This window comes from Curcuma longa, chromosome 8, assembly GCF_044706935.1.
Source record: "Curcuma longa cultivar G26 ecotype Majalengka, Jawa Barat chromosome 8, ITB_CL_G26_1.1, whole genome shotgun sequence".
In the NCBI taxonomy this organism is placed as follows: domain Eukaryota; kingdom Viridiplantae; phylum Streptophyta; class Magnoliopsida; order Zingiberales; family Zingiberaceae; genus Curcuma; species Curcuma longa.
This window is the reverse complement of record NC_133868.1, coordinates 8,840,027-8,865,996: the sequence shown is the minus strand read 5'-3', so window position 1 is coordinate 8,865,996 and position 25,970 is coordinate 8,840,027. Positions and strand designations below refer to the sequence as shown.

Sequence of the window (25,970 nt, the reverse complement as noted above, 5' to 3'; positions counted from 1 at the left end):
AGCCATCAAGATAAAGTCAGAATGTTCATCAGAGTTCGTTTAGTTTCTGGTAGATGTTTTCAGAAAAAAGGTTGATTGTAGGAGGAACACCCATAGTAGCTGGGAGAAAGGTAAAAAAGAAAAATCCTTGTTTAGATCAGCAGCTTAGTTTAGTGGAAGAAAGTCAAGTAGATTGCTTGGATTTCCACTTATCAGATTCGCATGCTCGGGTGTGGAACAGATTGCATCACATCCTACTCAACTCCATATCAGCACAAGCTTCTGATAACGAGATCCTTATACATCTGCTAGTCCAAATATAAAGCTAAAGTCATCTTCCTCATGATCAATGTTTCGAAAAAACAAACTGGAAAAGGCAGTTCAACCGATAACCTCAGAATGAGAGAACAATTTGTTTCTGCTCAGTTGGATTTTCGATTGGTTCAATTTCATTCTTTAGTTCTCAAACTCTGTTGTTTTGGATTTGCCTGACGGTTTTCCTTGAAGACGAAACTGAGATTTGGACTAGCATTTGGTAACTTCTACCATGCGAAGGCAGGCACATAAACAGGTGAAAAATATTCTATTTGGAAGACTAAAAGGAATTTTGATTTTGCAAGGATTTTAGGTTGGATGTGTGATTTGGAATATCAATTAATTGTCCGACGGTTCTCCAATTCAAGTTTGATTTTATAAAGAAATAGTTTAATTAAAATTTAGTTGCTAAATTACCCATTATTCATAGAGATATTTTACTATGGGAGTTTTATGAATTTGAATCGTATATTAATATGTTGTATATTTAGATTTATTCTTACATGATATTAAATAAGAATTTTCATGTTTATTTATTTATAATGTTATTTTTTTAATTTCTTTATCATATTAATTAATGCATTCGGAATGCTGGTGCAGGGATACGTGGAAAGCAAACCAAACACATGCGTGTGCATATGAAAATAATGATGTTAACAACTGGAGCAGTTGAAGTTTCATAATTACTAACCTATATTTTTTAAAAATAATTATAAGACATGAAACAAATTTTAAGAGTATGACACATATAATTTTGATCCAGAATGCCCTATCCATGAAAAACTAAAAAGCAATTCCCTTTTAATGCAAATAAATAGCCCACTACTTGTTCTTCATGTCGTCAGTGCAATTTATATGCATCTGCTATGAATCTGCAGGCCAGGAGAAGAGTCTCCTTTTCTTCTTAGCTGTGTTTCCTTAGTAGATAATACATAAAATTTTCATGATAGAAAAGGTTCTTGCCCGTCAAACAGATACCTGATTCAGTCGGCGTGGTAAAACTGAACATTGGAGCAAAACATTGGCCTTGAAGACCTGCCGGGAAAATATCCAGATCAGACAAAATTGATGGGCAGAAATTCTCGATCGCATTAAAGCTGAGCAGCTAGGACCTCATTCCATGTATCAGGTATACCAGGCAAGCACCAATGCAAGCAATCCTGAACACCTTCAGTGCCTTTGATACTGTACTTGGATATATGACTTTCATCTCTCAGTTGAGATAAACCAGTGATATCCAAAAGCACAACACTTGTGCCATTGACTGCACTCACAGCGGCAGCATCAATAGCAGCATCATCTTGTGAAACCACATTTCCTCCGGCCAGGGGTTTGGTATTATCGCAAGTACCACCAGAATTCCACTCTCCATTAAAAAAATGCCTGGGCGATATCGAACGGAAAAATGCTTTCAGTCTTGGATGACGCGGTAGCTGGCTATCTAACCACTCGACAACCCTGTGAACTGCAAAATCTTTGGCACTGCCCATGGCTGCAAGTCTTCTGTCAGTGTTGGGTGTTCCATTGACAAACATTTCCCACCTATTAGCCCTAAGCTTCCCTCTGTTCCAGTGGTGGCCAGTGTTAAGAACCAGGACATCAAATTTATGGAGATTTTGCGTCAAAAATGATGTTGGTCGATCAAGATGCATGGCGTAACTAGTGGTTGGATCTGACGCATTCAGAGGTTCCACATCACAGAGCGTCGCGGACCAGTAGTACAAGATGGTAGTGTTTGTGGTTGGGAACCAGTAAGCCCAACCATTGGGTCGTTTGTCGTTCGGGCCCATGGTAAAACCATACTGTAGTCCAACATCTTCAACATCTGGCCTTTCTTTACCACCAGTGACCATACACATGAGCGATTGAAATTGCTGTCTTCCCAAGGAATCCCCTACAAGTGCAATAGTTTTGTCCTGCATCCTAAAAGGCATCCAAATTATGAAAAGATCAAAGAATTAATTCCTCAATACCTTAGAATAAGAAAAACCTTTGTCCTATGAAAAGATCATCAATGTTGCAGCAAAATAAAGAATTCAAAGCCAAATAAATAAATAAACAGCACCTTCTTAAGAAATTGGAGCCCTCAAACTCTGGCATATCACAATTTTCTGGTTTCCATCTGAATTTTTCATAGGAGAAATCTGTACGCTGAGTCAATCTACATGCCCAAGGCTCAGATAGCCACTGTTTACATTCAAAACCTGAATACAAAGGTCTTCCCTCGTCGGCCACCCATTTTCCCTTTGCAAAGTTACATACTGAGAGAAACGAAATGAGCACCATTTAGAAGATTGATTTCATAAACTTTGAATGTGTAAAGCTAGTCAGGCATGATAAATGGATCTCTCTTTAACTCCATGCACACAAGTTGATCTTAAAAAAACTAAAAAGCTACCTTTGTCTTCTACGATCTGTGACCGAAAACCCTTATCATCTTCTGTTTGTTTACTTGCTGTTGTAGGACCTACAGTATTATCACTGACAACTTGAACCACAGTTTCACTTGTATGATGGCCAGTTGTCTCAGCATTAGGGAAGTCTTCCTCGGCTAAAGGATGCTGATTCGCATAGTCTACCTTAGCAACTGGAAGTACGAAAAAACTCATCCTCATAGGATATGAGAATAATGAATATAAAAATTCAAAAGAGAGCAAATCATACAAATATAACAATGGGGTAAACCTTGAGAAAATAAATCCAGGTCCTGTTGCTGGTGGAAAGAATCTTGGTATGGCATTCCCTCCCATTTCCAAATAAGGAGTGTCGTGAAGATGATGATGAGAGTGAGTGAAAGCTGCTTACCTACCAGTCCATTTACTCCCAATTTCATCCCTCTACAAACGAATGAAATCAACTCTTGACATAAGAATTTGGATATCACATCATACGTGTCTGCCAAAGAAAATGATGAAGACAAGGTCAAACTTGCACAATGACTTTGCTGAATAATCAAATAGCCTCATAAAGTATACATAATGAAACTACTCAGAAAACCTCTTTAAACCACTACTTTTGGGAAAGAAATTTATCCATTTTGTGTCCCAATAATATTTCCTTTGGATTTCTACAAGTAACAGGGGATATTAACGAGAATATTAAACAACTCTTAGTTTCCATAATGAGCTTTCTTATTTTCTTCTTGAGAACTAAAGAGTAAACCAGAGAATAAAGAATTCATTGCCCAAAATTTTGAATTATTTCCTAAACGACAAATACCTCGTCGAACCTCAACATGGTTTGCAATGGTTGTAGTGGGTAAATATTAAAGATATATCAGTTTCCCTATAGTGCTTGTTGGAGTCCCTTCTCAAATACACACATTAATCAAGGGAGAGGGAGACTGAAGAAGATTTAATTAGCAACAACAAAACAAGATAAAATTCATTTAAATATAGATGAAGATATAATAAGGGATCGAACCCAATTATGTAGGAGGATCCATATAGCCTACCTCAACTTAGTAGGATAAAGGCTTGGTTGTTGTTATTGTTCTAAGTTAACCAATGAAAACCATCCATTTCAACATTGTTTTTTGCTCAAATGAAAATTGGGTAATAGTCAGAATTTAACTAGGAAGCGTGGAAAGTTTAAAAGGGAAAGCAAGTAATAAAATAATTTGTGATTTTTCACCATGATTAACTCTTGTTGTTCTTTTTTCCTATCAAAATAACTTGGAGGGTACCAGATGATTCAAGCATTGCTATTCCAACAGTTATATAGCTTTGTCGGCCATCCTCCACCTAAATCAAATTTTTTATATACTTATATCATCTAGCCGAGATGCACAAAGGGTCAAGTCGTGTTCCTCGATGAAACTTATCTACTCAGCATCCGAATTCATTTATTCATGAATGTGAAAAATCTAATGACTATCAACTTGCATGATAAAAATATCGCCAAAAGGATATCTAAGTAATTAGATCAATATTTAAAACTAATGATACAAAGTAAAACACGGGCAAAGAGTATAAGAATGGATGATTACATAACAGCTAGCAAATCTAGGAGGAGATGATGAAACCGCTCACACTTGACTTTTAACACCTCATTTGTACATTTCCATCAGAACCAAGCATAAGACTGAAATAATAAAACGGAAAAACCATATCTTAGTTCTGATCGACAGGCGTCAGAATTCCATATATCATGTCTCATTGGGCAAAAGTCTAACTAAACCTTTAAGGGATTAACTCAGACTCGCCCGGCTGAGCTTCAATCAGGAATGACAGCAATCTAGGAAGATATAGTTCAAGAACCCTAGTAATTCAACAGAAGTCAAATCAGGCACACGACAAAACCAATTTCCCACCAAATAATAAATTAGGGAAGTTTCAGTCATCAAAATTTCTCTCGAGGAAAACTAAACAGAACGATGCGGAGGGAGAGCGGATCTATCCATACCAGTGCAGGGCGGGATCTAGTCTGAGCAGCTGCCGGATGCGGTGGCTGCGGCGATGGATGGATCGGACGGGGAGCAAAGAGAAAGAGGGAGAGGAGGAGAAAGAGTGGATGAGAATGGTGTGAAGTTCTCCGTCAGAAGGGGAAGCGGTGTCACCGTTGATCCATCAGACCTTCGTTCTCTATGCGGGCACGCGCTATCCGCTGGATCCTAGTGTTTTCCATTTTTAACCATAAAGTGTCGGAGATAGTGCCATAAATAAAATAGCAGAAAATTATAATTTATTTAAATATGGAAAGTATTACCTTTCTTCATTCGTTTGCAATAAATAAAATAGGTGAAAAAGCATTTTAAAACATTTTTTTTATATTCTTCATCAAATATATTAAAAAATGATTAAATCTAGCATTATTCAATCTAAGTTGGCTAGGTCAAGTAGACTGGTCGACTGGGCCAAATCGATTGGATTCGAGTCAGTTGATTCACCCTGCATTGTGTCACCCCTTACCATCGTCTATTTAAAGCACGATCTAGTGCCTCGTCTCAGATTCTAGGGTTTTCGTCGAGCCGACGCTGCATCGCCGAACGGAGAGCGAACAGGAAGTCATCCCATTCGATTCCCTCAAACATGGCGACCCAAATGAGTAAGAAGCGAAAGGTGTGGACAATTTTAGCCCGAGATCGCTCTCTTCGTCATAATTTCTTTCTTCGCGTCTGATTTTCTTCGAATGTCGTCTCCGTGTCGCAGTTTGTGGCGGACGGGGTGTTCTTCGCAGAGTTGAACGAGGTCCTGACGAGAGAACTGGCGGAGGATGGGTATTCGGGCGTGGAGGTCAGAGTCACGCCAATGCGGACCGAGATTATCATACGGGCAACCCGCACCCAGAATGTTCTTGGTCGGTAGTGAAACAAATTTGAAGTTTTAGTCTTCCGTTGTTTCTTTTCTTAACGCTATTTATGCTGTCTCTATGGTTGGTGTAGGTGAAAAGGGTAGGAGAATTAGGGAGTTGACTTCGGTTGTGCAGAAACGATTTAAATTTCCTGAGAATGGGGTCGAGCTATATGCTGAGAAGGTTAACAATAGAGGGCTTTGCGCGATTGCTCAAGCTGAGTCGCTCCGTTACAAGCTTCTTGGAGGACTTGCTGTTAGGAGGTTTGGATCATTTCTACACCGTTTAATATTTTGCAAAATGGATTCATTATATTTCTTATGCCAACTCTGTTATTTTTATTGTGTTTCATATTCTGAATTTTCTTTTTTAGTATTATTTCTAACGTCGTGAGTTCTTTTTATGGTATATATTAAGGCGATGGTTTTTTGGTATTGTACCGTGAGGTGTCTTTTCCCTCATTAAGTTGACCATTTTGTTCAAGTTTTGCAGGATAAGTAAGATTATAACTTATTCTTAATAGTAATGGTTTTGGCCTCCATGAATTATCTTTCTTGCATGTTTATAGTCATCTATAAAGCAAATAGGTCATTCTACCATGTTTGTGTCGGAAGATGACAAAATCAAGTATTCCTTGGAGCAATTAGGGGCCATATGTTTTTTTTATCTCATGGCTGAAGCTCCTTTATATACATTCAAGTTACTTTTGATTAATGTGTTGCCATGTTTATTTACTTGGCAATGGTTCTTGACCCACAAATCCACGATGGAGTGTGCCTACGCTTGTACCCTTTGTTAGCACTGATGGCTCCTTGTCGTAGGCCAAGGAAGTGGGTTAATCTTCCAACTTGTGTAGGAAATGGATCTTACATGATTGGTGAGAGTACAATTATTTCTTTTTCAAGCATGGTTATTTTTTTAACCCCCTGTTCAATTAAGATTGTTAATTTAAACCTGATGGTGAAAGTATATAAAAATATGAATATTCCTAACTGCTTAAGCTTTTGGGACAGGTGGTCATCCAATCAAATTTGAAAGAAGCTATTATAATAACACTTGACCTTTTCTTTTCTTCTGTGATAATCTCACTGGTTTTGATATTCAAAATATATATCCTCCAGTTAATTCCAATTGTTTTGCCTGTACTACTGCAGTCCAGCCTATATATCCACACGTGGAGATTGTTTAATATATACAGGATTGATTAATATATATATATTTTTACACACACACACACAATTAATCTGTAGTTTTTGGTATCCCCCACTTTTGTTGGACAGCTGATCAATGAAACATGTAGTCCAAGTCAACATGAAATTTTGTTTCTCTTATTGTTTCTGAGCATGACTATGTTTGTTTTCATGATTTGTTTGTAGTTTTGCAAATTTTTTTTTCTTGAGCATCATTATTTATGTTGCTGCTAGGCATTATATTGTCTAGTGGCTTGTTCTTATGCTCATATAATGAGTTAGGAGCTTGTCAGGCTTCTTGTATAGGTTATGTACTTGAAGTTTGGAATATGCCCCAACACTTTATTCCACAAATCCCTTGGATCATGTTTAGTCTGACTTGTTTAGTTTCCAAGCTTGCTCTCATTGTCTAATTAATGGAGATGATTAGTTATATTCCTAGTTAACTGAGATTTTTTCTGCTAATGTTGAAATAGCCATTGCTCTAACATAATGTAAGCCAATTGTTATCATCCATTAAAGAGGATATTTGTTGCATCTTATATGCATATGAATGTCCCTTTCACCGTCATGTTATATAAAGAAGAAAATAAGTCAATTTAATGCAGTTGCAATTGCACCTGCATGGTCATGAGACAATAATGAAAGAAATTCCTAGCTGATTATTGTTCTGCACCAGATATGAAAATCCTGTTGTTTCTCCATGGTGCTCTTAATTTTATTCCCTACAGATGTCATGCTTCCCATTAAAAAATTGACCCTATAAGTTCTTTTATAACTTTATACCTTATTTTTTAAATATATCAGTTGTTTTTTTTATTGCCATAACTTCCCTATGTTTTTGTTTGGATTTCAACTTTTAACTTGTGCCAATACCAGTGTATCATATACTTCAGCAATAAAGCATCAGTGTCTTATTTTGTTATCTTTTGATGCAGAGCCTGCTATGGTGTTTTGAGATTTGTCATGGAGAGTGGTGCAAAGGGGTGTGAGGTATATAAATTTTCCTAGGCTGTATATTCTATGGAGATTTTAATTGATAGCACGATCAATCTCGCAGGTCATTGTAAGTGGAAAACTTAGGGCGCAGCGAGCTAAATCAATGAAATTCAAGGATGGGTACATGATTTCTTCTGGGCAGCCAGTCAAGGAGTATATTGATTCAGCAGTGAGACATGTTCTCCTGCGACAGGTAAGTTTTCATCTCCCTACTTTGCCATGATCGTTGGTTATTTTAAAAGTTCCTAAATTTCTTTATGTCAAACTTTTCATCTGGGTTTAATTGTTGATATTGTGTTGCTTAGGGTGTTCTTGGAATCAAGGTGAAAATCATGCTGGATTGGGATCCAAAGGGAAAGCAAGGCCCTACTACCCCACTTCCAGATCTTGTCACGATTCATCCGCCGAAGGATGAAGAAGAATATGTCCAGCCTTCACTTGTGTTGGCTCCAGAGATACCTGTGGCTTGACGACCTTCATTATAGGGACATAAAGAGCTACTTTTTTCCTTCGTTTGATGAAATGCTAAATAGTCTGCATCTATGTTATGCTTGTTAAAAAGCAGATTAGTTTGCACCTGATGTTATGCTTAGTATAGATGAGTCATAATTCATGGATAATTATGTATTTGCGTATCTCTCTGGATGTGCGCGGATTGTTGGTGGTTATCTATTTGTAGGTAAGAAGCTCTATAGTTTGTCATCTAAGAGCTGTGGATGGGAAGTGATTTTACATTGAAAACTTAACCGAACGCTAGTTGGAAGCAACAAAGTCTCATAATTCAATTGTCGAGCAAGAAGACGACAGTGGGCAAAGATTGCGGAGCAATATCTCTTCGGTTAAAGTGATTTCGTTGAGACAATGGACGCGTGTGAATGCACCTTTGTAGTGCTTTCTGACAGTGCCGAAGCGACATGGCAATCTATGCATGGCGTTAGTTAAAGGAACACACACACACAAAATACTCAGTGCATCATATGTATTTGATAGTCACTACTATTGTTATTGAAAATCCAATAATAATATATATATATATATATATATATATATATATAAATTTATTTTGATTTTTTGCCAACATTTAAACAAAATTTTATGTGAAAATTGGAGTATAAATAAATGATTTAATGAACATTCTTTTCTTTCCATCCTTGTATTTTGTATTTTTGTTTCATAAACACATTGTCTATCTTCTTTAGTGTTTACAGTTTCTAGTATTTATTCTATAGAAACGATCATTCTTTTGCTTCGGTGCCAACTCCTAAGCGTTCCTTTGTTTATTATCCTACTCCAGCGCCGCCGTTTTCACGTTTTCAGTCCCTCCTCCACCGCCCCCGTTAGCAAGAGCCCTGGCTAGGGGTCGAGGCGGCGCAGGCGGAGAAGTTACCTTCAAGGGGATGGAGCACGAATCGCCGGCGGAGGCCCTTCCGCACCCGCCTTCCGTAGTCGAAGACGGTGTTACCGACGATTGGAGCAAGGAGGACGATGATCCTATGGCGGAGGACCACCCTCAGCCCTCAGCTGCCGTCACTGACCTGGCGGATCCTCATCCCGAAGGTACCTTCTTTTGCTCTATATGCTAATCCCAAGTCCTACTTCAAGTTCGTCAGTAAAGTGGATCTGACACGGCTTCCAGACGATGATTTGGTTTCTCGCTTATTGTTGCAAAAAAAAAAAAAAAAATCTGAAATATGTTATGATACAGGAATTAATTGTTTTGCATATAAAGATGGGTCGTTTTATAACATTGTCCCCGCAACAGTGTGTTGAAATCCACGCTGGAAGGTTTGTATTTATTTAGTTCGTAACTGATGCAATTATTATAAACCATGGAGATGAAAATTATGGGAAATAAGATGAAAAGAATAAAGAAATAAAAATATTGAGAACAAACTAGTTTGAGAATTCTTACATGTTAAGTTAGGTACTACTGAGGGAAATGTTTAAGCATAATTGGTAGTGGTTTCACTTACCTGATTTTATACTCTTCATTACCTCTCAAGTCCCCTTGTGGAATTAAATTGAGGTGTCACAATTTAATTTGAATATTTGTGCATGTAGAGCATTTAAGAATCTGTGGTTCATAGGCTATTGTTTGTTTTAATTTAAGTAGATAATGAAATCTATTTGCTGTTGTAGTAATTGTAAATAGATTGAGTTCGCTGAAAATCTATCTAGTGTAAATTGATGTTAAATGGACTTTCAATGACATAGCGTGATTGTTTGTGTATGCTTTTTGTAATTTGGATTGAGTCAGTTTTTGGCTGGGATCTAATCTTCATCATAAATCTACAAGAAATGGTTCAGATCTTTTCTTTCATCCACTTTTCACGTTGCAGAGTATATGACAGTTTTGTTTTGACTTTCGAGTCTTTGGGGCATTAATGTACTTTGCCTCTGTGCATTTTTTGATGTCAGATATTTTTCTTTTTGTAGATACAATAGCAGATATTCAGTCTGACCTTCAGTCATTACAGCTGGAAACAGGAGGTAAAGTATTTTGTGATCCATCTGAGTCTTATTGCATAGATCTTAGTCTGCATAATAGATGAACTACAAAGAAGATCACAAATTTATCAATGAAAATTATTTCTCTTGTATAAGTTCATTGTCATAGTGATGTATAGTGAAGGTGAATTTTGCTTCAGATTAACTTGACCCTTACTTTTTAGAAAAAATTTTCTCTTATGCTTTACTCAATCAACTTTTAGTCTTAGCTTCATTACACCTTGATGATGGAACCATTTTATTGTACTCTTTATTTTGACTCCCATGCTTGTTTTTTCCTGAATGGCAGTGAAAGATAAGAAGGCAATTACAGATGAGAATGCTGAAGAGCATGATGACAAAGAAGAAAACAAAAAGAGACACTTAAATGTTGTCTTCATTGGTCATGTTGGTACGTCAGCTTAAATAATATTAATCCTCTTTTCTGTTGAGTCTAAGATACATTAAAATTATGATGATCCTTTCGATTAGATCTGCATTTTTTTATGCAAATAAATTCTCTCCAGAATACATTTGCTTATGCAGTTAAAAACTATCTTTACTGTGTTTGAGAAATTTTAAACTTATCTTACAGGTTCAATTTTTTGATTTGCCATTAGGTACTTTGTTTTGACTAATTAGTTTAGATGCCATTCACAAACATATTGAGATTCATTTGTTTACAGCATTTTTTGGATTGGATGCTTGCAAGTTTTATTGTGACACTAGTTATTAATTTAACCTATACAATCAAAACTAGGAATATACTTTCCTGAAATCTATCAAAGTGAAACAAGATAGTATTTACCATAATCAGGGACTTGAGAAGAAATAGCATTAATGTAGATGGATTTGTTAGAAAAAGATAGAATATTATTATTGTTCTACATGTGATATTTCATTTGATGTCATGTATTGATATATTCTATAAGGTACTCTATGTACCTCTTACATTTGAATTATAATATGTTGTTGTGCTCCAACTCATCTAATCAAGTGGTAAGTTGTCTTGAGACTTCCTTTTCAAAAAAAAAAACTGTCATAAAAAGTTGGAGCATGCCAACATCCGAAGCTAAAGATAATCATATCTAAACATGCATGAATCAATACTCAAATTGAACAGAGGCAATTCAGACAAATAAATCAAGCTCAAAAGGAAACCATGATGTATTCAAGGTAAAGTATTTAAAGTTCTGCTTGTAGTACAACCCTCCTTCCTTTGATATTCTTCCTTGCTACCAACGTCTTGAAGGCCACAAGATCGAACTCCTCTCCTTGCCACAACCTTCTTTTGCCAATACCTCTCTCCCTCACTCTAGTGCTCGCTTGCACTCTCATGTCTTCACATCCCTCAAAACCTTCATAAGTGGATATTTCCAGTAAGCGAATTTTTAGCTGCAGTCAACCTCCAATTCATTGGCTTAACCAAAGCTCAAAACCCAACTCAATCTCTCACGTGGACCATGATTTATCGATTTTCATAATTACACCACTTGAATTCCTCATCTAGATTCCTCAAATTTAAGTGGGCTCTCTCGCCAAATCTAAATCAAATAATGAATAATTAAAATTAGGAATTTCTCTTTTGCCAATTAATTTCACGTCACAATTAAGTCTCAAACTCATTTTTTCTAACAAATTAATCCAATCAATAATAATTCAAAAATATGATAAAATCTATAAATAGAAACAAATTTATTGGTCTCCACATTGGCAATTCTATTTGAGTTGTGTCATTACCTATTTTCCTTTTATTTTTATGAGGTGGAAATAAATGCTGAATCTTTGTAAATGAATTGTTTGTTTACTGACCGTAAGAAAGATAACCACCAGGATATTGGTTTGTGGATCTGGATTGTTGACCTGAAAACTTTGTTTTCTTAGATTTGACTTGGAATGATTAATAGGAAGATTTTTCTTGCATTATGTTTTGGTCTATTTTATTTTTGGACAGCTCTATTTGACTTGACTTATAATTATATTTTCTATTTCCCTTGAGGTGGGAACTGATGCAGAATTTTCAATCTTTGTAAAGAGAATTGATATATTTTAATTAACATCTCTGATTTGATAAGCATGCTAATTATTTATGTTGTTTTCCCCCCAAATTCTTTATGAATGCATTCAGATGCTGGTAAGTCAACAGCTGGTGGTCAAATACTTTTACTTAGTGGTCAAGTTGACGACCGAACAATGCAGAAGTATGAAAAGGAGGCCAAAGATAAAAGTCGAGAGAGTTGGTATGGGAATGACTCTCTTCAAAATCATCTTTTGCTACTCATTTTTCAGATACTGTTATCGTACAGAAGTAGTTACATCTTCAATATAAATACAGTAGAAGAATTACTGCAGTGGTATGATGTATGTATATTAATCATGTCTAAGGTAATGCTCTAAGTTTTATGTTGTAGTTTCTTGAAGTTCTATGAAATTGTTTTGATATTCTACTGCTACTTTGGCAGTAATTTCAAATCAGTTTTCCAATACTTACAAATAACTCAACTCACCAAGCGCCTGACCTAGTTGGTGTAGGGTCACTCAATTATAGTCTATTTGGCATATATCATCGAGTCAGTGCCAAACAGAATTAAATATACGTTTAGTTGGTCTTGATTGGTTGCTTTAGTTGAAAATTCTAAATAGAACATGTGGGCATTGGTTGGGCCATTGAATGCAACCTAGATGTGTTTGTTTTCATAATCATTTTTTAGCTCTAATTATACAATAATTATGTGTTGAGAACTCAATCAATGTAAATAATCAACTAAAAAAAGGTTACCCATACCACATTATGAATGGTAAAATGCAAAAATGGTCTGAGTTTCCAGGGCAAAATATGCAGTGTTTATTATACAAAAAATTTCAAAAGTGAAAAATTTATGTGTAGTTTTTGTCTTCTTTATGGATCCCCATGATGAGATGTCTTATTATCTTTCAAAAGTGTGCAATTATAATACACATAATTCTTATTCAGGTGTGACCTCTTTTTGCTTGAGACTATAAAACAAACATTTGTTTGAACATTTTGTCTTTTGTAGGTAAAGGATATCTTCTTATTCAACTTATTAATTCTTTATATTTGCTATCCACTGCAACAAATTAGATTATCCTCCTTCACATCCAGCTATTTGTACAAAATTCTGGATTTATAGAAGACTTTTTAATATTATTTTATCTTTTACTAATTCTTGCAAATTTAGTAATTTACAAACAGTCTTGTTAGGATGAATTATTATAGGGTCTATAAAAGAGTTCCCTGTTGTTGTTTCATTCGTTAAATTTAATACAGTATTTGGGTTTCCACCCCTTCTGTATTGTGAGATTGTCTACATATGTATGCAAACACCTGTGATATATGTCAATTATGTTTTGTTTAACCCAATAAACATGCAAGATCAATCTTACTTGTTGAAGATTAGAGTTTTGTTTAACCCAACATGCAGACTGGGAATTTGCATGTAACCCATATAACCTTTTATCTAAATGCATATTTGGACTGACTGCATAATGATTGATTGGGCTAGATGTAAAATCAGCCATGTCCTTTTTAGTAGCTGTTCAGCAAGATAGTTGCTAATATGATTTTACTGTGTACCTCAATGATCATGATTTGATACAAACTTCCCTGTTTGTTGCTCAATGCACTATCTGATGTGCACTGTACTATAGATTTGGTATGCCTTTTAACTTTCCTGGTAGATAGCCATGTTCCTGTTTATTCTGTTGATAGAAATTTTTAATAATCTTGAACTGAAGCTTTGATAGCCATATCTAATGTGCTACTTCTTTATTTCTGTTAATTCAATTTTCAGGTCATTTGCGCTTTTATAAAATCTTTACTGATAAGGTTTTCTGGGACTTCATACAAATTTTATTTATTTTATCCTTTTCTGTACATAATCTTCATTTATAAATTTATTTTATTATTCTATTAGTTTGATTGACTAAGTGGATTTATAATGCATATCTAATTGAATCTTTTCTAATTTGTTTTGATTGAGAAGATTTTATTCAAACATTAAAAGTGTTTTCAATTATAGCATAAGATACATGTAGTTTACCCCTAATTGTTCAACTCGTGACTTTTTGTTGTTGTATATTCTATTTGATTTTATCAATAAAATTCATATAGCTAACTCCAATAGTTGTGACTCATGCATTTGTTGTTGTTGTATATCCTATTTGATTTCATTTTGCTGTGGTCAGAAGTATGCTTCTGTTTCTGTTCTGTCTAGAGCACAATCATATGCTTAGTTTATGGAATGAAATTGACCAGGAATAAAGTAGTTACTGTTGGGAAATGGAATTAGTGTATGAATATGTATTTCTTAATTTGGCTTATGGGATGGGTTGGGGTTCTGTAAGAAGTAGTCAAGGAAGAATTTCCACAAGACCTGACCTTCTAAAATATTGGAATAATTCTTGGGATTGATAAAAGGAATAATTAAGAAGAATTAAGAAGGAATAACAATTCTATCAAAACTAGTATTTTGAGGTTCATTTTTTAACCCAACTGAGGATTTACTATTCTGTTAGAATTCATGAAGTATGAAACATGAACCAAGCATGTTGTTGGTCTTCTTGAGAGGGCATTGAAAATTTTGTTGGGTAATTTATGTTTTGTAGTCTTAACTAAACCTTCTTGCACCTTTGAGATTATTTGATTTCTACGAATGTATACCTTATTGACCTTTTAATTCACTATGAAGTTGCTACCTAAGAAGCCATGCTTTTAAGGTCTACATGAAAGGAAATTGAAAATCATGTTTGGTAATTTATGTTTTGCAGTCTTAACTAAACCTTCTTGCACATTTGAGATTTTTTGATTCTATGAATGTACAAACTTATTGGCCTTTAAATGCACTATGAAGTTGTTAAAGCTAAGAACCCTCGCATATTCATATTAATTTTTTACAATTTTTTTTTCTGTTATGATATGTGAGTTAGACTGCATTAGACTGATGCATGGCTTCATGTGAGTTCAATTGATGGTGAACAAACTATATTAATTCTAAGAGTGGGAGACAAAATAATGATTTGTCATTGTCAATTGGACCCCAGGTCATATGAAGCTTGTAGCTCAATATATTATCATCTTTTATCTTTGTAAAATTTTAGCTTATTCACTTTTTCCATTCATTTATATGAATTTCGTACACAGTTCTCATCTTCTACCCGACACTACTGGAACAAATTCTCATCATATATTACAAGATATTAATCGAATGCTTTGTGTTCTAGGTACATGGCTTATATTATGGACACCAATGAGGAGGAGCGTGTTAAGGTCTGTTTCTATATTGTTATGACACTTTCTCATATTATTACATTTTTCAGATTATGGTTAAGCATTTGTTTTTGTGATTCAAGTTTACTTGTCTTTTATTCACTGAGCAGTTTTTGAAATGGGAAACTGTGTGCATTTAATGGTTGGCAATGAACCACTAGAAGTTGCTCGTTGCTGATAACTTTATGTGCCAGATGACTAGTCTGATTCCGAAACATTTTTTTTTGTTCATCTGTTATTGTGTCTCCTAGGGAATAACTGTCGAGGTTGGTAGAGCGCATTTTGAAACAGAGAATACAAGGTTTACAATTTTGGATGCACCGGTAACTTAAAATTTCACCTCTTTCCTCGTATAAGTTCTTGACATTAATAGCTATTTAGCAACTAGTTTCATATGTGCATGTTTGGTGGCTCAACTTTTTTATGTGCTATAATTCTATTGTTTTGACTCTTCAATATTGGATTGGATTGGGACAAACAGAGTTTATGAACTATAGATCTCTTATGTGAACAGTTAATAACCTTTTTCTCAAAATAAATTATGCATGTAATTTCATCAATAGAGCATTGCCATGCCAAAGTTTTGAACAACAGTTAGATTGCAGTAATGAAAATTTTAGGTTGAAGGCTTTAGTTATTTTATGTCTTGCCATTTTCTTGATTCTTTTTATTGTAAAAGAATAGTGGGCTAAAAATTTGTGCAGTATGCGGCTAGCGCATTAGATGGTGTTTGAGAGTACACACTACTTGTTTGGCAAAGTTATGCTACAACCACCAGATTGCGCTCAACTGTAAACTTAATTACTTCATGTTAGATTCTTTAAAGTTTTATTGGCTACTATTATTCTCCTTTTAAGAGGATGTGTAGAGATTTTGCATAATTTTTCCATTCACTATATCCCATAGACACATGTATATATACATTTCAATTGAAAAGGATCAATAAAAAAAATGGATGATGTCTTTCTTAATACGAACCAAGAGGAAAAATGAAAGTAAATTATGATCCATTAAGCCTCAAGAACCAACAGTTTGAACTTTGAAGTTCTGTATGAACTTGTTGGATGAAACTTAAATTGAAAATCATCATGCAGCTCTGATCTTAATTTCTAAGTGTATTTATGTAGGAATTTTTGGCTGATAAATGAGACATTGTATCTAGTTTGATATATATATTTTTTCTTGTAGGAATTAGGAACTTCAGTATCTGAATTTATTTTTCTCTTTGACTCCATCATTTCTATCATCCTAGTTTCTTAAGCTTATGCTTTTTCTAAAACAGCAGCAAAGCTGCAGGCCGAAGTTGACAGCTTTAGTGACATTTCCCACCCCCCCCCCCCCACCCACCTGTTATAGCTCCATTGTTCTTCTAATGAGAACTTTGGTTGTTCTTTGAAGTAAAGGCCTAACTGCTTTTTCTATGTCCGGTCTGTCAACAATGTGTTTTTTTTTATCCTTTTTAAGTTTAAATGCTAAATCTTTTATTTTTCATTGGCTCTAATTTTTAGCACTTCAAAAGATCCTCAGGAGCTGTGTTTTTTCCTCAGCTTAAATTACTGATTATTGCCAAGTCTATAAGTTTATTTTCCTTACATGCAGGGCCATAAAAGTTATGTTCCTAACATGATAAGTGGTGCATCTCAAGCAGACATCGGCGTTTTGGTACCTTTTCAGTCGACCAAGTTCGTCTAAGATTTGATATATTCCACTGTTCATTAATCACACTGTATTCTGCTTGGTGATAGGTAATATCTGCTCGGAAAGGTGAATTTGAAACTGGGTACGAGAAAGGAGGACAAACTCGTGAGCATGTCCAGCTTGCAAAGACATTAGGTGTTTCTAAATTAGTTGTCGTTGTCAACAAAATGGATGATCCAACTGTGAAATGGTCCAAAGCAAGGTTCAGACAGTTATTTTTTTTTAATAGAAATCTAATCCACTTTGCCACGTTCATGATTTAGCTTCTTTGTTATTTAGGTTTGATGAAATAGAGTCCAAGATGGTGCCTTTTCTCAAATCCTCTGGTTACAATGTAAAGAAAGGTAAACAAGCCTAATTTTTAATTTCTACATTTTTTTTAAAATATGTTTTTTTTTTCAAGATTGTTGTCATGAATATTATTGTCTTTGTTGAGCCTGCATAGATTCTTTTCTTCCTTTATTTCTATGTATGGAAACCTTTTCAGAAAGGTTTAAAATCTGGGATTGGTAATTTGGTAGAAATATTGATATCAAGATTTGAAGTATCTATTTTGGTATGATTCCTCTTGGACTGTTCACAGAGAATAGCTGAGCTGATCTAGTGCATGAAGAGGAAGATTAAGAAAACAACGTTGGTGGACATGATTGGAGGAAGCAGTTGAATTAAGAGGATTGAGGTTAATGGGTATAGGATATAATGGATTTGCTTATTAAGTTCAACAGGTGGATGAGCAAAAGAAGAGGAGGAGGTGGATATTCTTACCACATACTATTGAGGCCGCCTTCTATCGTTCCCCAGTTTTGTCCGCTTTCCTGCCTTTTCAATGCCAAGCCAAACTTTTCCTGTGTGCTACTAGTTCTTGTTTGTCCACTTTTAACTAGGTTCAGCCGTTTTAATACCATTCCTAGTCTATGTGTGTCCAAGAATATTTTGAGCATCACAGAGCAGATTTTAATCCAACTGATACCTACGATTGGTAAGGGGAATTAACATCAGCACAAAAATTAATTTTTCTCCTTAAAAAAAGATTACAAATAAAAATCCTTCTCGCACCTGCTGATGCATCCTCCAGTATGCTTGGAACCTTTTCAGAGGGCAGAAGTAAATTTATATTAATAATTACAATGCTAGTTTGGATTTGATTGCTTATATATTCGCTCATTTGTCCTATGGAGATCCTCAGATCCTGACTTAGTTATGGCATCCTTATCTGGTTCACGAAAGGGGTACTTGTTCAATTCATGGCATTGATTGGAAGAGAGCTGTTTGTTTTGCTATACAAAAGAATGGGGGATTAAATTATTACTGTTTAGGACTGCATTTTTTAAATCGCTTGGCATGTACTTTAGAGGTATATTTTTTTCTAGTTATATTTTTTTTATCTTTTGCTCACAAAGATTTCATTCTTTTATATATTTCACTGGAAATTGTTCTAGGCAGGAGTTATATTTGGGTTTAGTGGATGTTTGTTTGTAATTAATTATGATAGAATTGCTTGACTTCTTTGTTTGAAATGGGAAACTTGTGATATGTGCAAAAAATATTTATCACAGCCACCTCAATCAACCTGTTGACTTGAGCGCCTATTGCCAACATGGTGATGGCAGCATTGGCTTGATATGAATTGCCTGACCTTTCTCAGTTTTAAATGGGGAACTTGTGATGTGTGCAAAAAATACTCATCATAGCTATAACACAATCAAATTGTTGATTTAAGCCCAATGCCAACATGGTGTTAATGGCACTGGTTTTATGCTAGGCATCCATGGTTGAAACTCTTAGCTAGTCCGCCTTGTGTAAATTAATGTGTAATTGTCCTGTGTGAAAAAGAAGGGAAGACTTATCTAGTCTATCTTGTTTTTAGTTGTTTTTCTTTTTTGACCCTACTTTTAGAATTACTGCTACCATCTGAAATACTCCTATGGTAGAACACGGTGATCTGACATAGTAGTTGTTGTGATTTGTTTTATTTTGATATTCCTCCACCAGATGTTACTATAGCCTTTTAACATAAGCTTCCTTTTCCTGATGAACCCATTCCAGATGTTCAGTTTCTTCCTATCTCTGCTTTGCTTGGTGCAAACATGAAAACCAGAATGGAGAAATGCATTTGTGATTGGTGGTCTGGACCTTGCCTCTTTGAAGTACTTGATTCCATTGAAGTTCCTTCACGCGATCCTAATGGTCCTGTTAGGTACGATGCTACTTTATTTTCACCTCTTACATTTAGCTATTTCTATACAATATCTAATAAAGTAGATTGTAGATTTCATGGAATCAAGTGAAGCTTGGACCTACGCCCATCCTACCAACAAATAGATTTACATTCCAGTTATTAAGTGTTTTCATCATATACTGACTGATTCACCTCAGTATGCTACCCTGATACTGGTATTTGCTCTGTTCATTGGGACTCATTTAAGAGACTTAAGTGATTAGTTAATTCAAGTTTTCATATACTCAACATTTAACTCGATAAATTATTCAGATCCAAGCAATTGTCCACAGTCAAGATTGGGAATCTGAAAAGACTATCAAGATTATTTTGCTTTCATTGTCCATATATACCTGACAGATATATGTACTATTTAAATTACCTTTCTTTCTAATTAGTTTTAATATGGAGAATACTCGGAAGAGTGTGTGTATGGTTCTAGTAAATTATTTAAGCTGTAGGATGTAATAAGTCTATGATCATAGTTGATGAACTGTGGGCAGAATCTTTCTAATGGTGAAAATGTCAATTTTACAACCTTTATTTGGTTGCAACATCAGCCTTCTTGCTTTAGATGTCTTCCACTTTCTTTTTATATGGCTCCAAAAGATTTTACTGTCTTCTGCATAAGGTCCATGTCGTTTTTTCTCCTAGAAAATCTGGCTTCTTTTTTCATTTATACAATACTGTATATACAGAATGCCAATTATTGACAAGTACAAAGACATGGGAACTGTAGTGATGGGGAAAATTGAGTCAGGAAGCATCAGTGAAGGAGACAACTTGTTAGTAATGCCAAATAAAGTATGCATTTCCTTTTTAGCAATCTGCTTTTGTTTCTAAAACTACTTAAACTGAATTGATACCATGATCTGGTTGATCCTCAACAGGCTAGTGTTAAAGTACTTTCTATAATCTGTGATGAAAATAAAGTCAGAAGAGCTGGGCCTGGTGAGAATGTCAGAGTGAAATTGGCAGGTGTTGAAGAAGAGGATATTTTAGCTGGTTTTGTTCTTTCGAGTGTTGGTATGTAATTCTATATGCTAGAAAATTATCTTTCTCCATTTGTTATTAAAATTTAATTGTGTGCTTGGTATACTAAATCAGTGATACCAGTAATGAAAAATACAAAGATCGGATTTGTAAGGTGTCAAAGCTTGCATTATTGCACATATAAGAAATTTTCATGGTGTATAGCCTTGAAGAATATGCATCCATTTTGACTTTCCTTTTTTTTCTCCTTTCATTTATATACAGGAAAAGATTAATTAATTGTTAAACTCAAGGTCATAAAAACCTCTGGTCAGATTGTTTAACTGACCCAACATAAACTTCTTCGATGTTCTAAGATAGAAAAATCAACAGATTATGCATGAAACATAGCAAGTCTAAAAGTTGTGTTTATCGTCTAGCTAGAACCTCAATTAAAATCACTAACTCCCTCATTGCAATGGCAAAGTTGTAATGTTGTTATGTAATTGTATTGATTAGGGCTTAATATAACTATTTGTTAATGTTTTCTTTAAAATTATGGCTTAATATAACTATCCTGTAGTTCCAGCGTTTTCAAATTCATGTAGATGCATAAAGAATCAAGGTAACACATAGAAGTCCCCATCTACTAGTGTAGATATAACTTTAGCTTAAGTAAACAAGTCAAGACTTATGCCTAATGTTTAATGGTTTGTTATACAAGTTTTCTTTATCATTCTAATAATACTTTATGGAAAGGTTGGGCTTCCTTTCTTATGAGTTGCAGAGAAGCAATCCAAAATCTAGTGACCTGGGATTACTAAGGAACAATTATATGGGTCATATAGTCTCATCTAGAAGTCACTGGTGGGATATAGTCTTGATAGTCAATATGAAAATTGTTGGGAAATATAGGGCCTTTTCTGTTATTTTTATTCCTATGTATAATTTCTGTTATGTTGAAAACCCAGTACTTCTGAAACCTTTTGTTGACTTCCAAGTCTATTCTTATATTGGTTCTGAAAAGAAACAGAGACTGTATTAGTATTAACTTGCAACTTAATTTGTTTTGCGGGAACCATTATTGAGGAAACCAATATTAAGGATGATAGATTGCATATTTTCAACAGCATCATGTTATCATTTATTCTTTCTTTAGACAGATTCTCATAATCATCAATCCCAATGTTTTTTTCTGACACAAGTGATGACAAACTATTTATTCATGCAGCAAAACCAATAGGTGCTGTCTCTGAATTTAATGCTCAGTTGCAGATTCTTGAGTTGCTTGACAATGTAAGTTTTCTCCCAGGTTATGATTAATAATTATGTTTGATAGTGATAACAAATGACACTAGTTCTCAGATATGTTTCCTCAAACGTTCTATTACTATTTCAGGCAATTTTTACTGCTGGATACAAGGCAGTGTTGCACATTCATTCAATTGTGGAGGAGTGTGAGGTTGTAGAACTTCTCGAGGAAATTGATACAAAGAAAAAGAAAGATGCAGATACTAGAAAGAAGAAGGCCAAGAGGAAGCCACTTTTTGTTAAGAATGGTGCTGCTGTTGTCTGCTGCATTCAGGTCTTTCTATATTTCATAAATCAAATTATGAGGGGATGTTTGTGCATGTTTTGGATATTAACTTCATGTGCTTCTAGGTTACCAACTTAATATGTATTGAAAACTTTTCTGATTTTGCTCAACTTGGGAGGTTCACGCTTCGTACTGAAGGTAACATCCAGAAGTTCACTTTATAAATAAATAAGATCCTTCAGTTGTAAGAGAATTAAATTAATAGTCCAATTTCACAGGAAAAACAGTAGCAGTTGGGAAAGTTGTTGCCCTTCCACCAGCAGGAAGCCCCACATTTGCATAGTTGATGATAACCAGTAACACGTCCTTTTCCCCTGTGCCCTCTGTTCATTCATTTGGAATCTTTTTTGCTATACAACGAGTAGTTTATTTATGAAGTTATCTTTTCACCTGTGCCTTCTGTTCTTTCAGTTGGAATCTTTTTTGCTATACAGTAGTTCATTCATATAGTTATATCTCAGCATATCAAATTTCAGATTGTTACATGGCAAGAAGAGTTGGAAGCGGTATAGTTTCACAAGAAAGGAGTTTTGCTCCTTACCAATAGACTTGAGACCAAACACCACTTTCAATTCATGAACAAGGTGACTACATCCGAGTGACAACAGATGAAATAAGAGTTCCCAATTATCGTAAACAGTCGGTGTATGCAGCAGATGAATCAAGGGCCATCAGGTCTTCTGGAAGACATGGCATTCATGTCCATGGAGCATTGTTTTTTTTTTCTTTTTCTTTTTGTTATTTTACATCAACATTTGTTTTGCTGCATCGTAGTTATTGATGAAATAGTTTCATGTAACTAAACTTTGTCCAGGATAATGGAAGTATAACTTAGTATTTGATTATTTTTTGGCCTATTTATTTTTGAGATGTTTGCATCCGAAACTTGTGAAATGCATTGCAGCATTGGTGTTCTGTTCTCCATCGAAGGAATTTTCACTCGTTGGAAAATGTGAAAGCATACCAGAGGGGTCAGTCGGCCAAATTTGGTTAAGCAAATTTACCTCATTAACCTTTAATTCATAAGTATTAAATGCGGCTATCATCCTTTATGCATACCTTTTCATCTCAGTAAGTGATGTACCCTGCAAATTTGTCTTCTTATCTAACCGGTCATATCATCTTGTATTGTTAGTTGGTTAAAAGAGTTCTTGTATTGAGTTGGTTATTATGGATAGACGTGTTGCAGTGGGCAAGGGTTGAATTTTGATAAAATTGAGACAATATCTTCTCTTATAGTGGTCAATTATAATTTCTTGATTTACTTTTTAATAGATGATTATGGGATCGAATGTATGAAACTGTTGGATAACAAATTTTACCTTTTTATTGCAGTTGATTAAAGAAAAATTGATGGTTATGTTTGCTTGATAATTTCGTATATATATATATATATGTTTATCAATGTTTTAATTATTTTTAATCTTATTCTTTGCTAAATATACTGCTTGATCTTGGCTTTGAGGTTCAAAGAGCCTGGGAGAACCAGTAGCAGAAATCTTATTCATTTCCTCTGTTACACTACAGAGTCAGCTCATTTTCCTCTACAGTCTTCTGATGAACCACATGAACATAGTTCTCCAGTATCATATCTAAATCTCATCATGCTCTACATACTGCATTTAGCTGTTCAAGAAAGATAATTGTTGCCTGCTGCTTAATATATGTACTATTCATTGGAGTTTAGATGGTCTTGTAAATAAGGCTTATGCTAACCTGATTATTCCTTCCTTGAGGCAGAGAAGCAGATTGAGATGCACAGCCAGCTAGGTGAAATTAGGATACTCATTTTTACATATTCAATCTCAAAAGGGTTGCCCCAATGGATTTGTTCTTCCAATTGGAGTTGTGATCATGTGAGAGCTAACATTGTGGCTGGTTTCATTTATCCTCTAGCGGGAACAATGAGTACAGTGCCTGGTCTTCCTACTCTAGACCTTACTTTTATGAGATAGACATGGATGAAAGTCCATGGGTTCTCATAGTTTAAAATTTACTGAGTGTTGCAAAGTACTATTTCTAATTTCAGAATTAAAATTTCCTGAGAGTTGATTCACGATTGCAATGTGTTATTTGTGATCAACAACTTCTCTAATGCATGTTTAAATATTTTAAGTATGTGACGTTTGAGCTGTTTACACTTTGTTTTTGAAAAAAAAAAGTTGTATCTAAGTATTAAATTTTTTAGGAGTGAAATTCAACACTTAGTGTTTAAAAAAAACAAAAAATAACTGAAAGTTCCATCCTGTCTTGGTTTAAAAAAGAATTTTTTTTCTTTCTTGTTTCTTCTGGTTCGATTATGAATGATCCAACAACACCAGCCAACCCTAGAGGAGGAGGAGGAGCTGGGGAAACTTAATCATTATTCTTTTTACACACTGGCACATGAAGAAAGAAAGAAAGAAAGAAGGGGTTTTGACTGAGTTATTAGGAAAGGAAGACCATTGTCCTACTTCGCAAAAGATCGAGAGCCCCTGTCAATCCCTACAACTGTACCCAAGTCCAATGAGACAAAGGAAGGATGGAGCAAAACAAAGCAAAAGGCTACGCTGAAACATAGCTGATGAGCCACAATGAGCCCACCCCTACTGCCCCCTGCCATCTCCTGACCTCCTCTGCCTCCTCCTGCACAAAGCTAGCCAATGCCAGTCGCTGCCAAGCTCAAACTCACATACGCGCGAGGCACTCACCCAAAGTGAAAAGAAAGGCAAAAAAAAAAAAAAAAACAAAGCCAGAGCAAAGGTTAAAAAGAAGAGAAAGGAGCTAGCACACAAACAAAAGAGAGAGTGAGAGAGAGAGAGGAAAACAAAACAAGAGCATCAGCTCATTTAAAGCTTCTGTAGCCTTTTTCTTAGCACTTGTTGAATTTGTTTATTTTTAAGTAATTGTATAATATAATTCAGGCATGCTTGTTGCTTGTATAATATACGGGTGGCGATGATGAGAATGGAACCAGATGCGCGAAGAAGAAAAAGATGCTTTTGTTTGTTTTAACCTTTCTCTTCGCTGTTCCTCCTGCTGCCTTTTCAGAGTCGCGTACATGAGCGCACGAAAGAGAGAGGGCGAGGGGGCAGAGTGGCACTGAATACCATGGCATCGCATTTGATGTTCTCGTCATGAATGATGCTTGTGTTTGTTTGTGTGTTTGTATCCTGTCTACTTCAATGGCGTAGGGACCAACAGTAATGAAAAGTACCATGGCAAACTGAAGCTCTGACCTCCACACCAACACACAGGCACATTCATCACCAACACATTGACACATTCATCACCTCTCTCTCTCTCTCTCTCTCTCTCCCTGAATCTATCTGTAGCCTAGAGAGACAAGAGCTGCTGCTGCGACTTGCACTATCGAATTGGCTCTCGACTTTTATCACTTGCGATCTAGATAGTGGATTTGGGTCAGCATTTGCTCAGTCTTGTTGCCTCGCACTGCTTCCCCCTCTCTTGCTTACTCAGCTGCCACACTATGTCCTAATTAGAAGCTCTGCTCTTCCAAGTACATGGCTATTATAATTCGCTAAATACAATGCTAGCTGAAGAACAGCAGGTGGGCCTCTTAGCTTCCTCGAATCAGATGGCCACGAGAAGAAGACATCGATCGAGGTCGCCAAATAACCCTACTGTCAAGGGATTAATTAACATATATATATCTCCTTCTACCATTTCTTCCTAAAGATACGACAGTAGAAACTATCCATTGGATGATTAATCAATAAATTTTCTTGAATAAAAACAAAGAGTGAATAGGGATTAGATCACGCGAGCTAGCATTTTTCCTAAAGGATGCATCAGAAAGTATACAAATTAAAGACCAGCTGATCAATATTGTCGATCATAGCATGCTACGGTGTTCTCGTGATCCTTACAAAAATAGTAGATAATGGATTAGTTAGTTAATGAAGCATACAAAGATGGCCATATATATATATGATG

General features: G+C 35.3%; 3 protein-coding genes across 4 annotated transcripts; 2 read left to right on the top strand and 1 right to left on the bottom strand.

Annotated features, from left to right (window-relative positions):
- Window positions 1-1,046: 1,046 nt before the first annotated feature.
- On the bottom strand, window positions 1,047-4,824 carry LOC141834094 (protein trichome birefringence-like 14). 2 transcript variants are annotated; one of them, XM_074721543.1, is made up of 7 exons: window positions 4,699-4,824; window positions 4,474-4,554; window positions 4,283-4,377; window positions 2,980-3,189; window positions 2,693-2,881; window positions 2,360-2,555; window positions 1,047-2,217 (listed from the first exon to the last, which is right to left on the bottom strand). In XM_074721543.1, exons 4-7 carry the CDS (start codon window positions 3,125-3,127, stop codon window positions 1,386-1,388), a joined length of 1,365 nt encoding a protein of 454 aa, XP_074577644.1. In that variant the 5' UTR covers window positions 3,128-3,189; window positions 4,283-4,377; window positions 4,474-4,554; window positions 4,699-4,824; the 3' UTR covers window positions 1,047-1,385. The 2 variants fall into 2 exon arrangements, with proteins under 2 accessions (XP_074577644.1, XP_074577643.1); XM_074721542.1 differs by lacking the exons at window positions 4,283-4,377; window positions 4,474-4,554.
- A 431-nt stretch (window positions 4,825-5,255) lies between these two features.
- Window positions 5,256-8,402, top strand: LOC141833196 (small ribosomal subunit protein uS3x-like). The gene is made up of 6 exons (XM_074720581.1): window positions 5,256-5,354; window positions 5,445-5,592; window positions 5,678-5,849; window positions 7,715-7,769; window positions 7,837-7,968; window positions 8,081-8,402. The coding sequence occupies exons 1-6, from the start codon at window positions 5,325-5,327 to the stop codon at window positions 8,243-8,245; spliced, it is 702 nt and encodes a 233-aa protein (XP_074576682.1). The 5' UTR covers window positions 5,256-5,324; the 3' UTR covers window positions 8,246-8,402.
- Window positions 8,403-9,001: 599 nt separating this feature from the next.
- Window positions 9,002-22,879, top strand: LOC141833319 (uncharacterized). Its single transcript, XM_074720731.1, has 17 exons — window positions 9,002-9,332; window positions 10,212-10,265; window positions 10,573-10,674; window positions 12,391-12,502; window positions 15,504-15,549; window positions 15,801-15,872; window positions 17,149-17,211; window positions 17,295-17,449; window positions 17,527-17,591; window positions 19,294-19,444; window positions 20,164-20,269; window positions 20,356-20,491; window positions 21,669-21,733; window positions 21,837-22,022; window positions 22,100-22,172; window positions 22,253-22,330; window positions 22,511-22,879. Exons 1-16 carry the CDS (start codon window positions 9,173-9,175, stop codon window positions 22,315-22,317), a joined length of 1,611 nt encoding a protein of 536 aa, XP_074576832.1. The 5' UTR covers window positions 9,002-9,172; the 3' UTR covers window positions 22,318-22,330; window positions 22,511-22,879.
- Window positions 22,880-25,970: the final 3,091 nt, after the last annotated feature.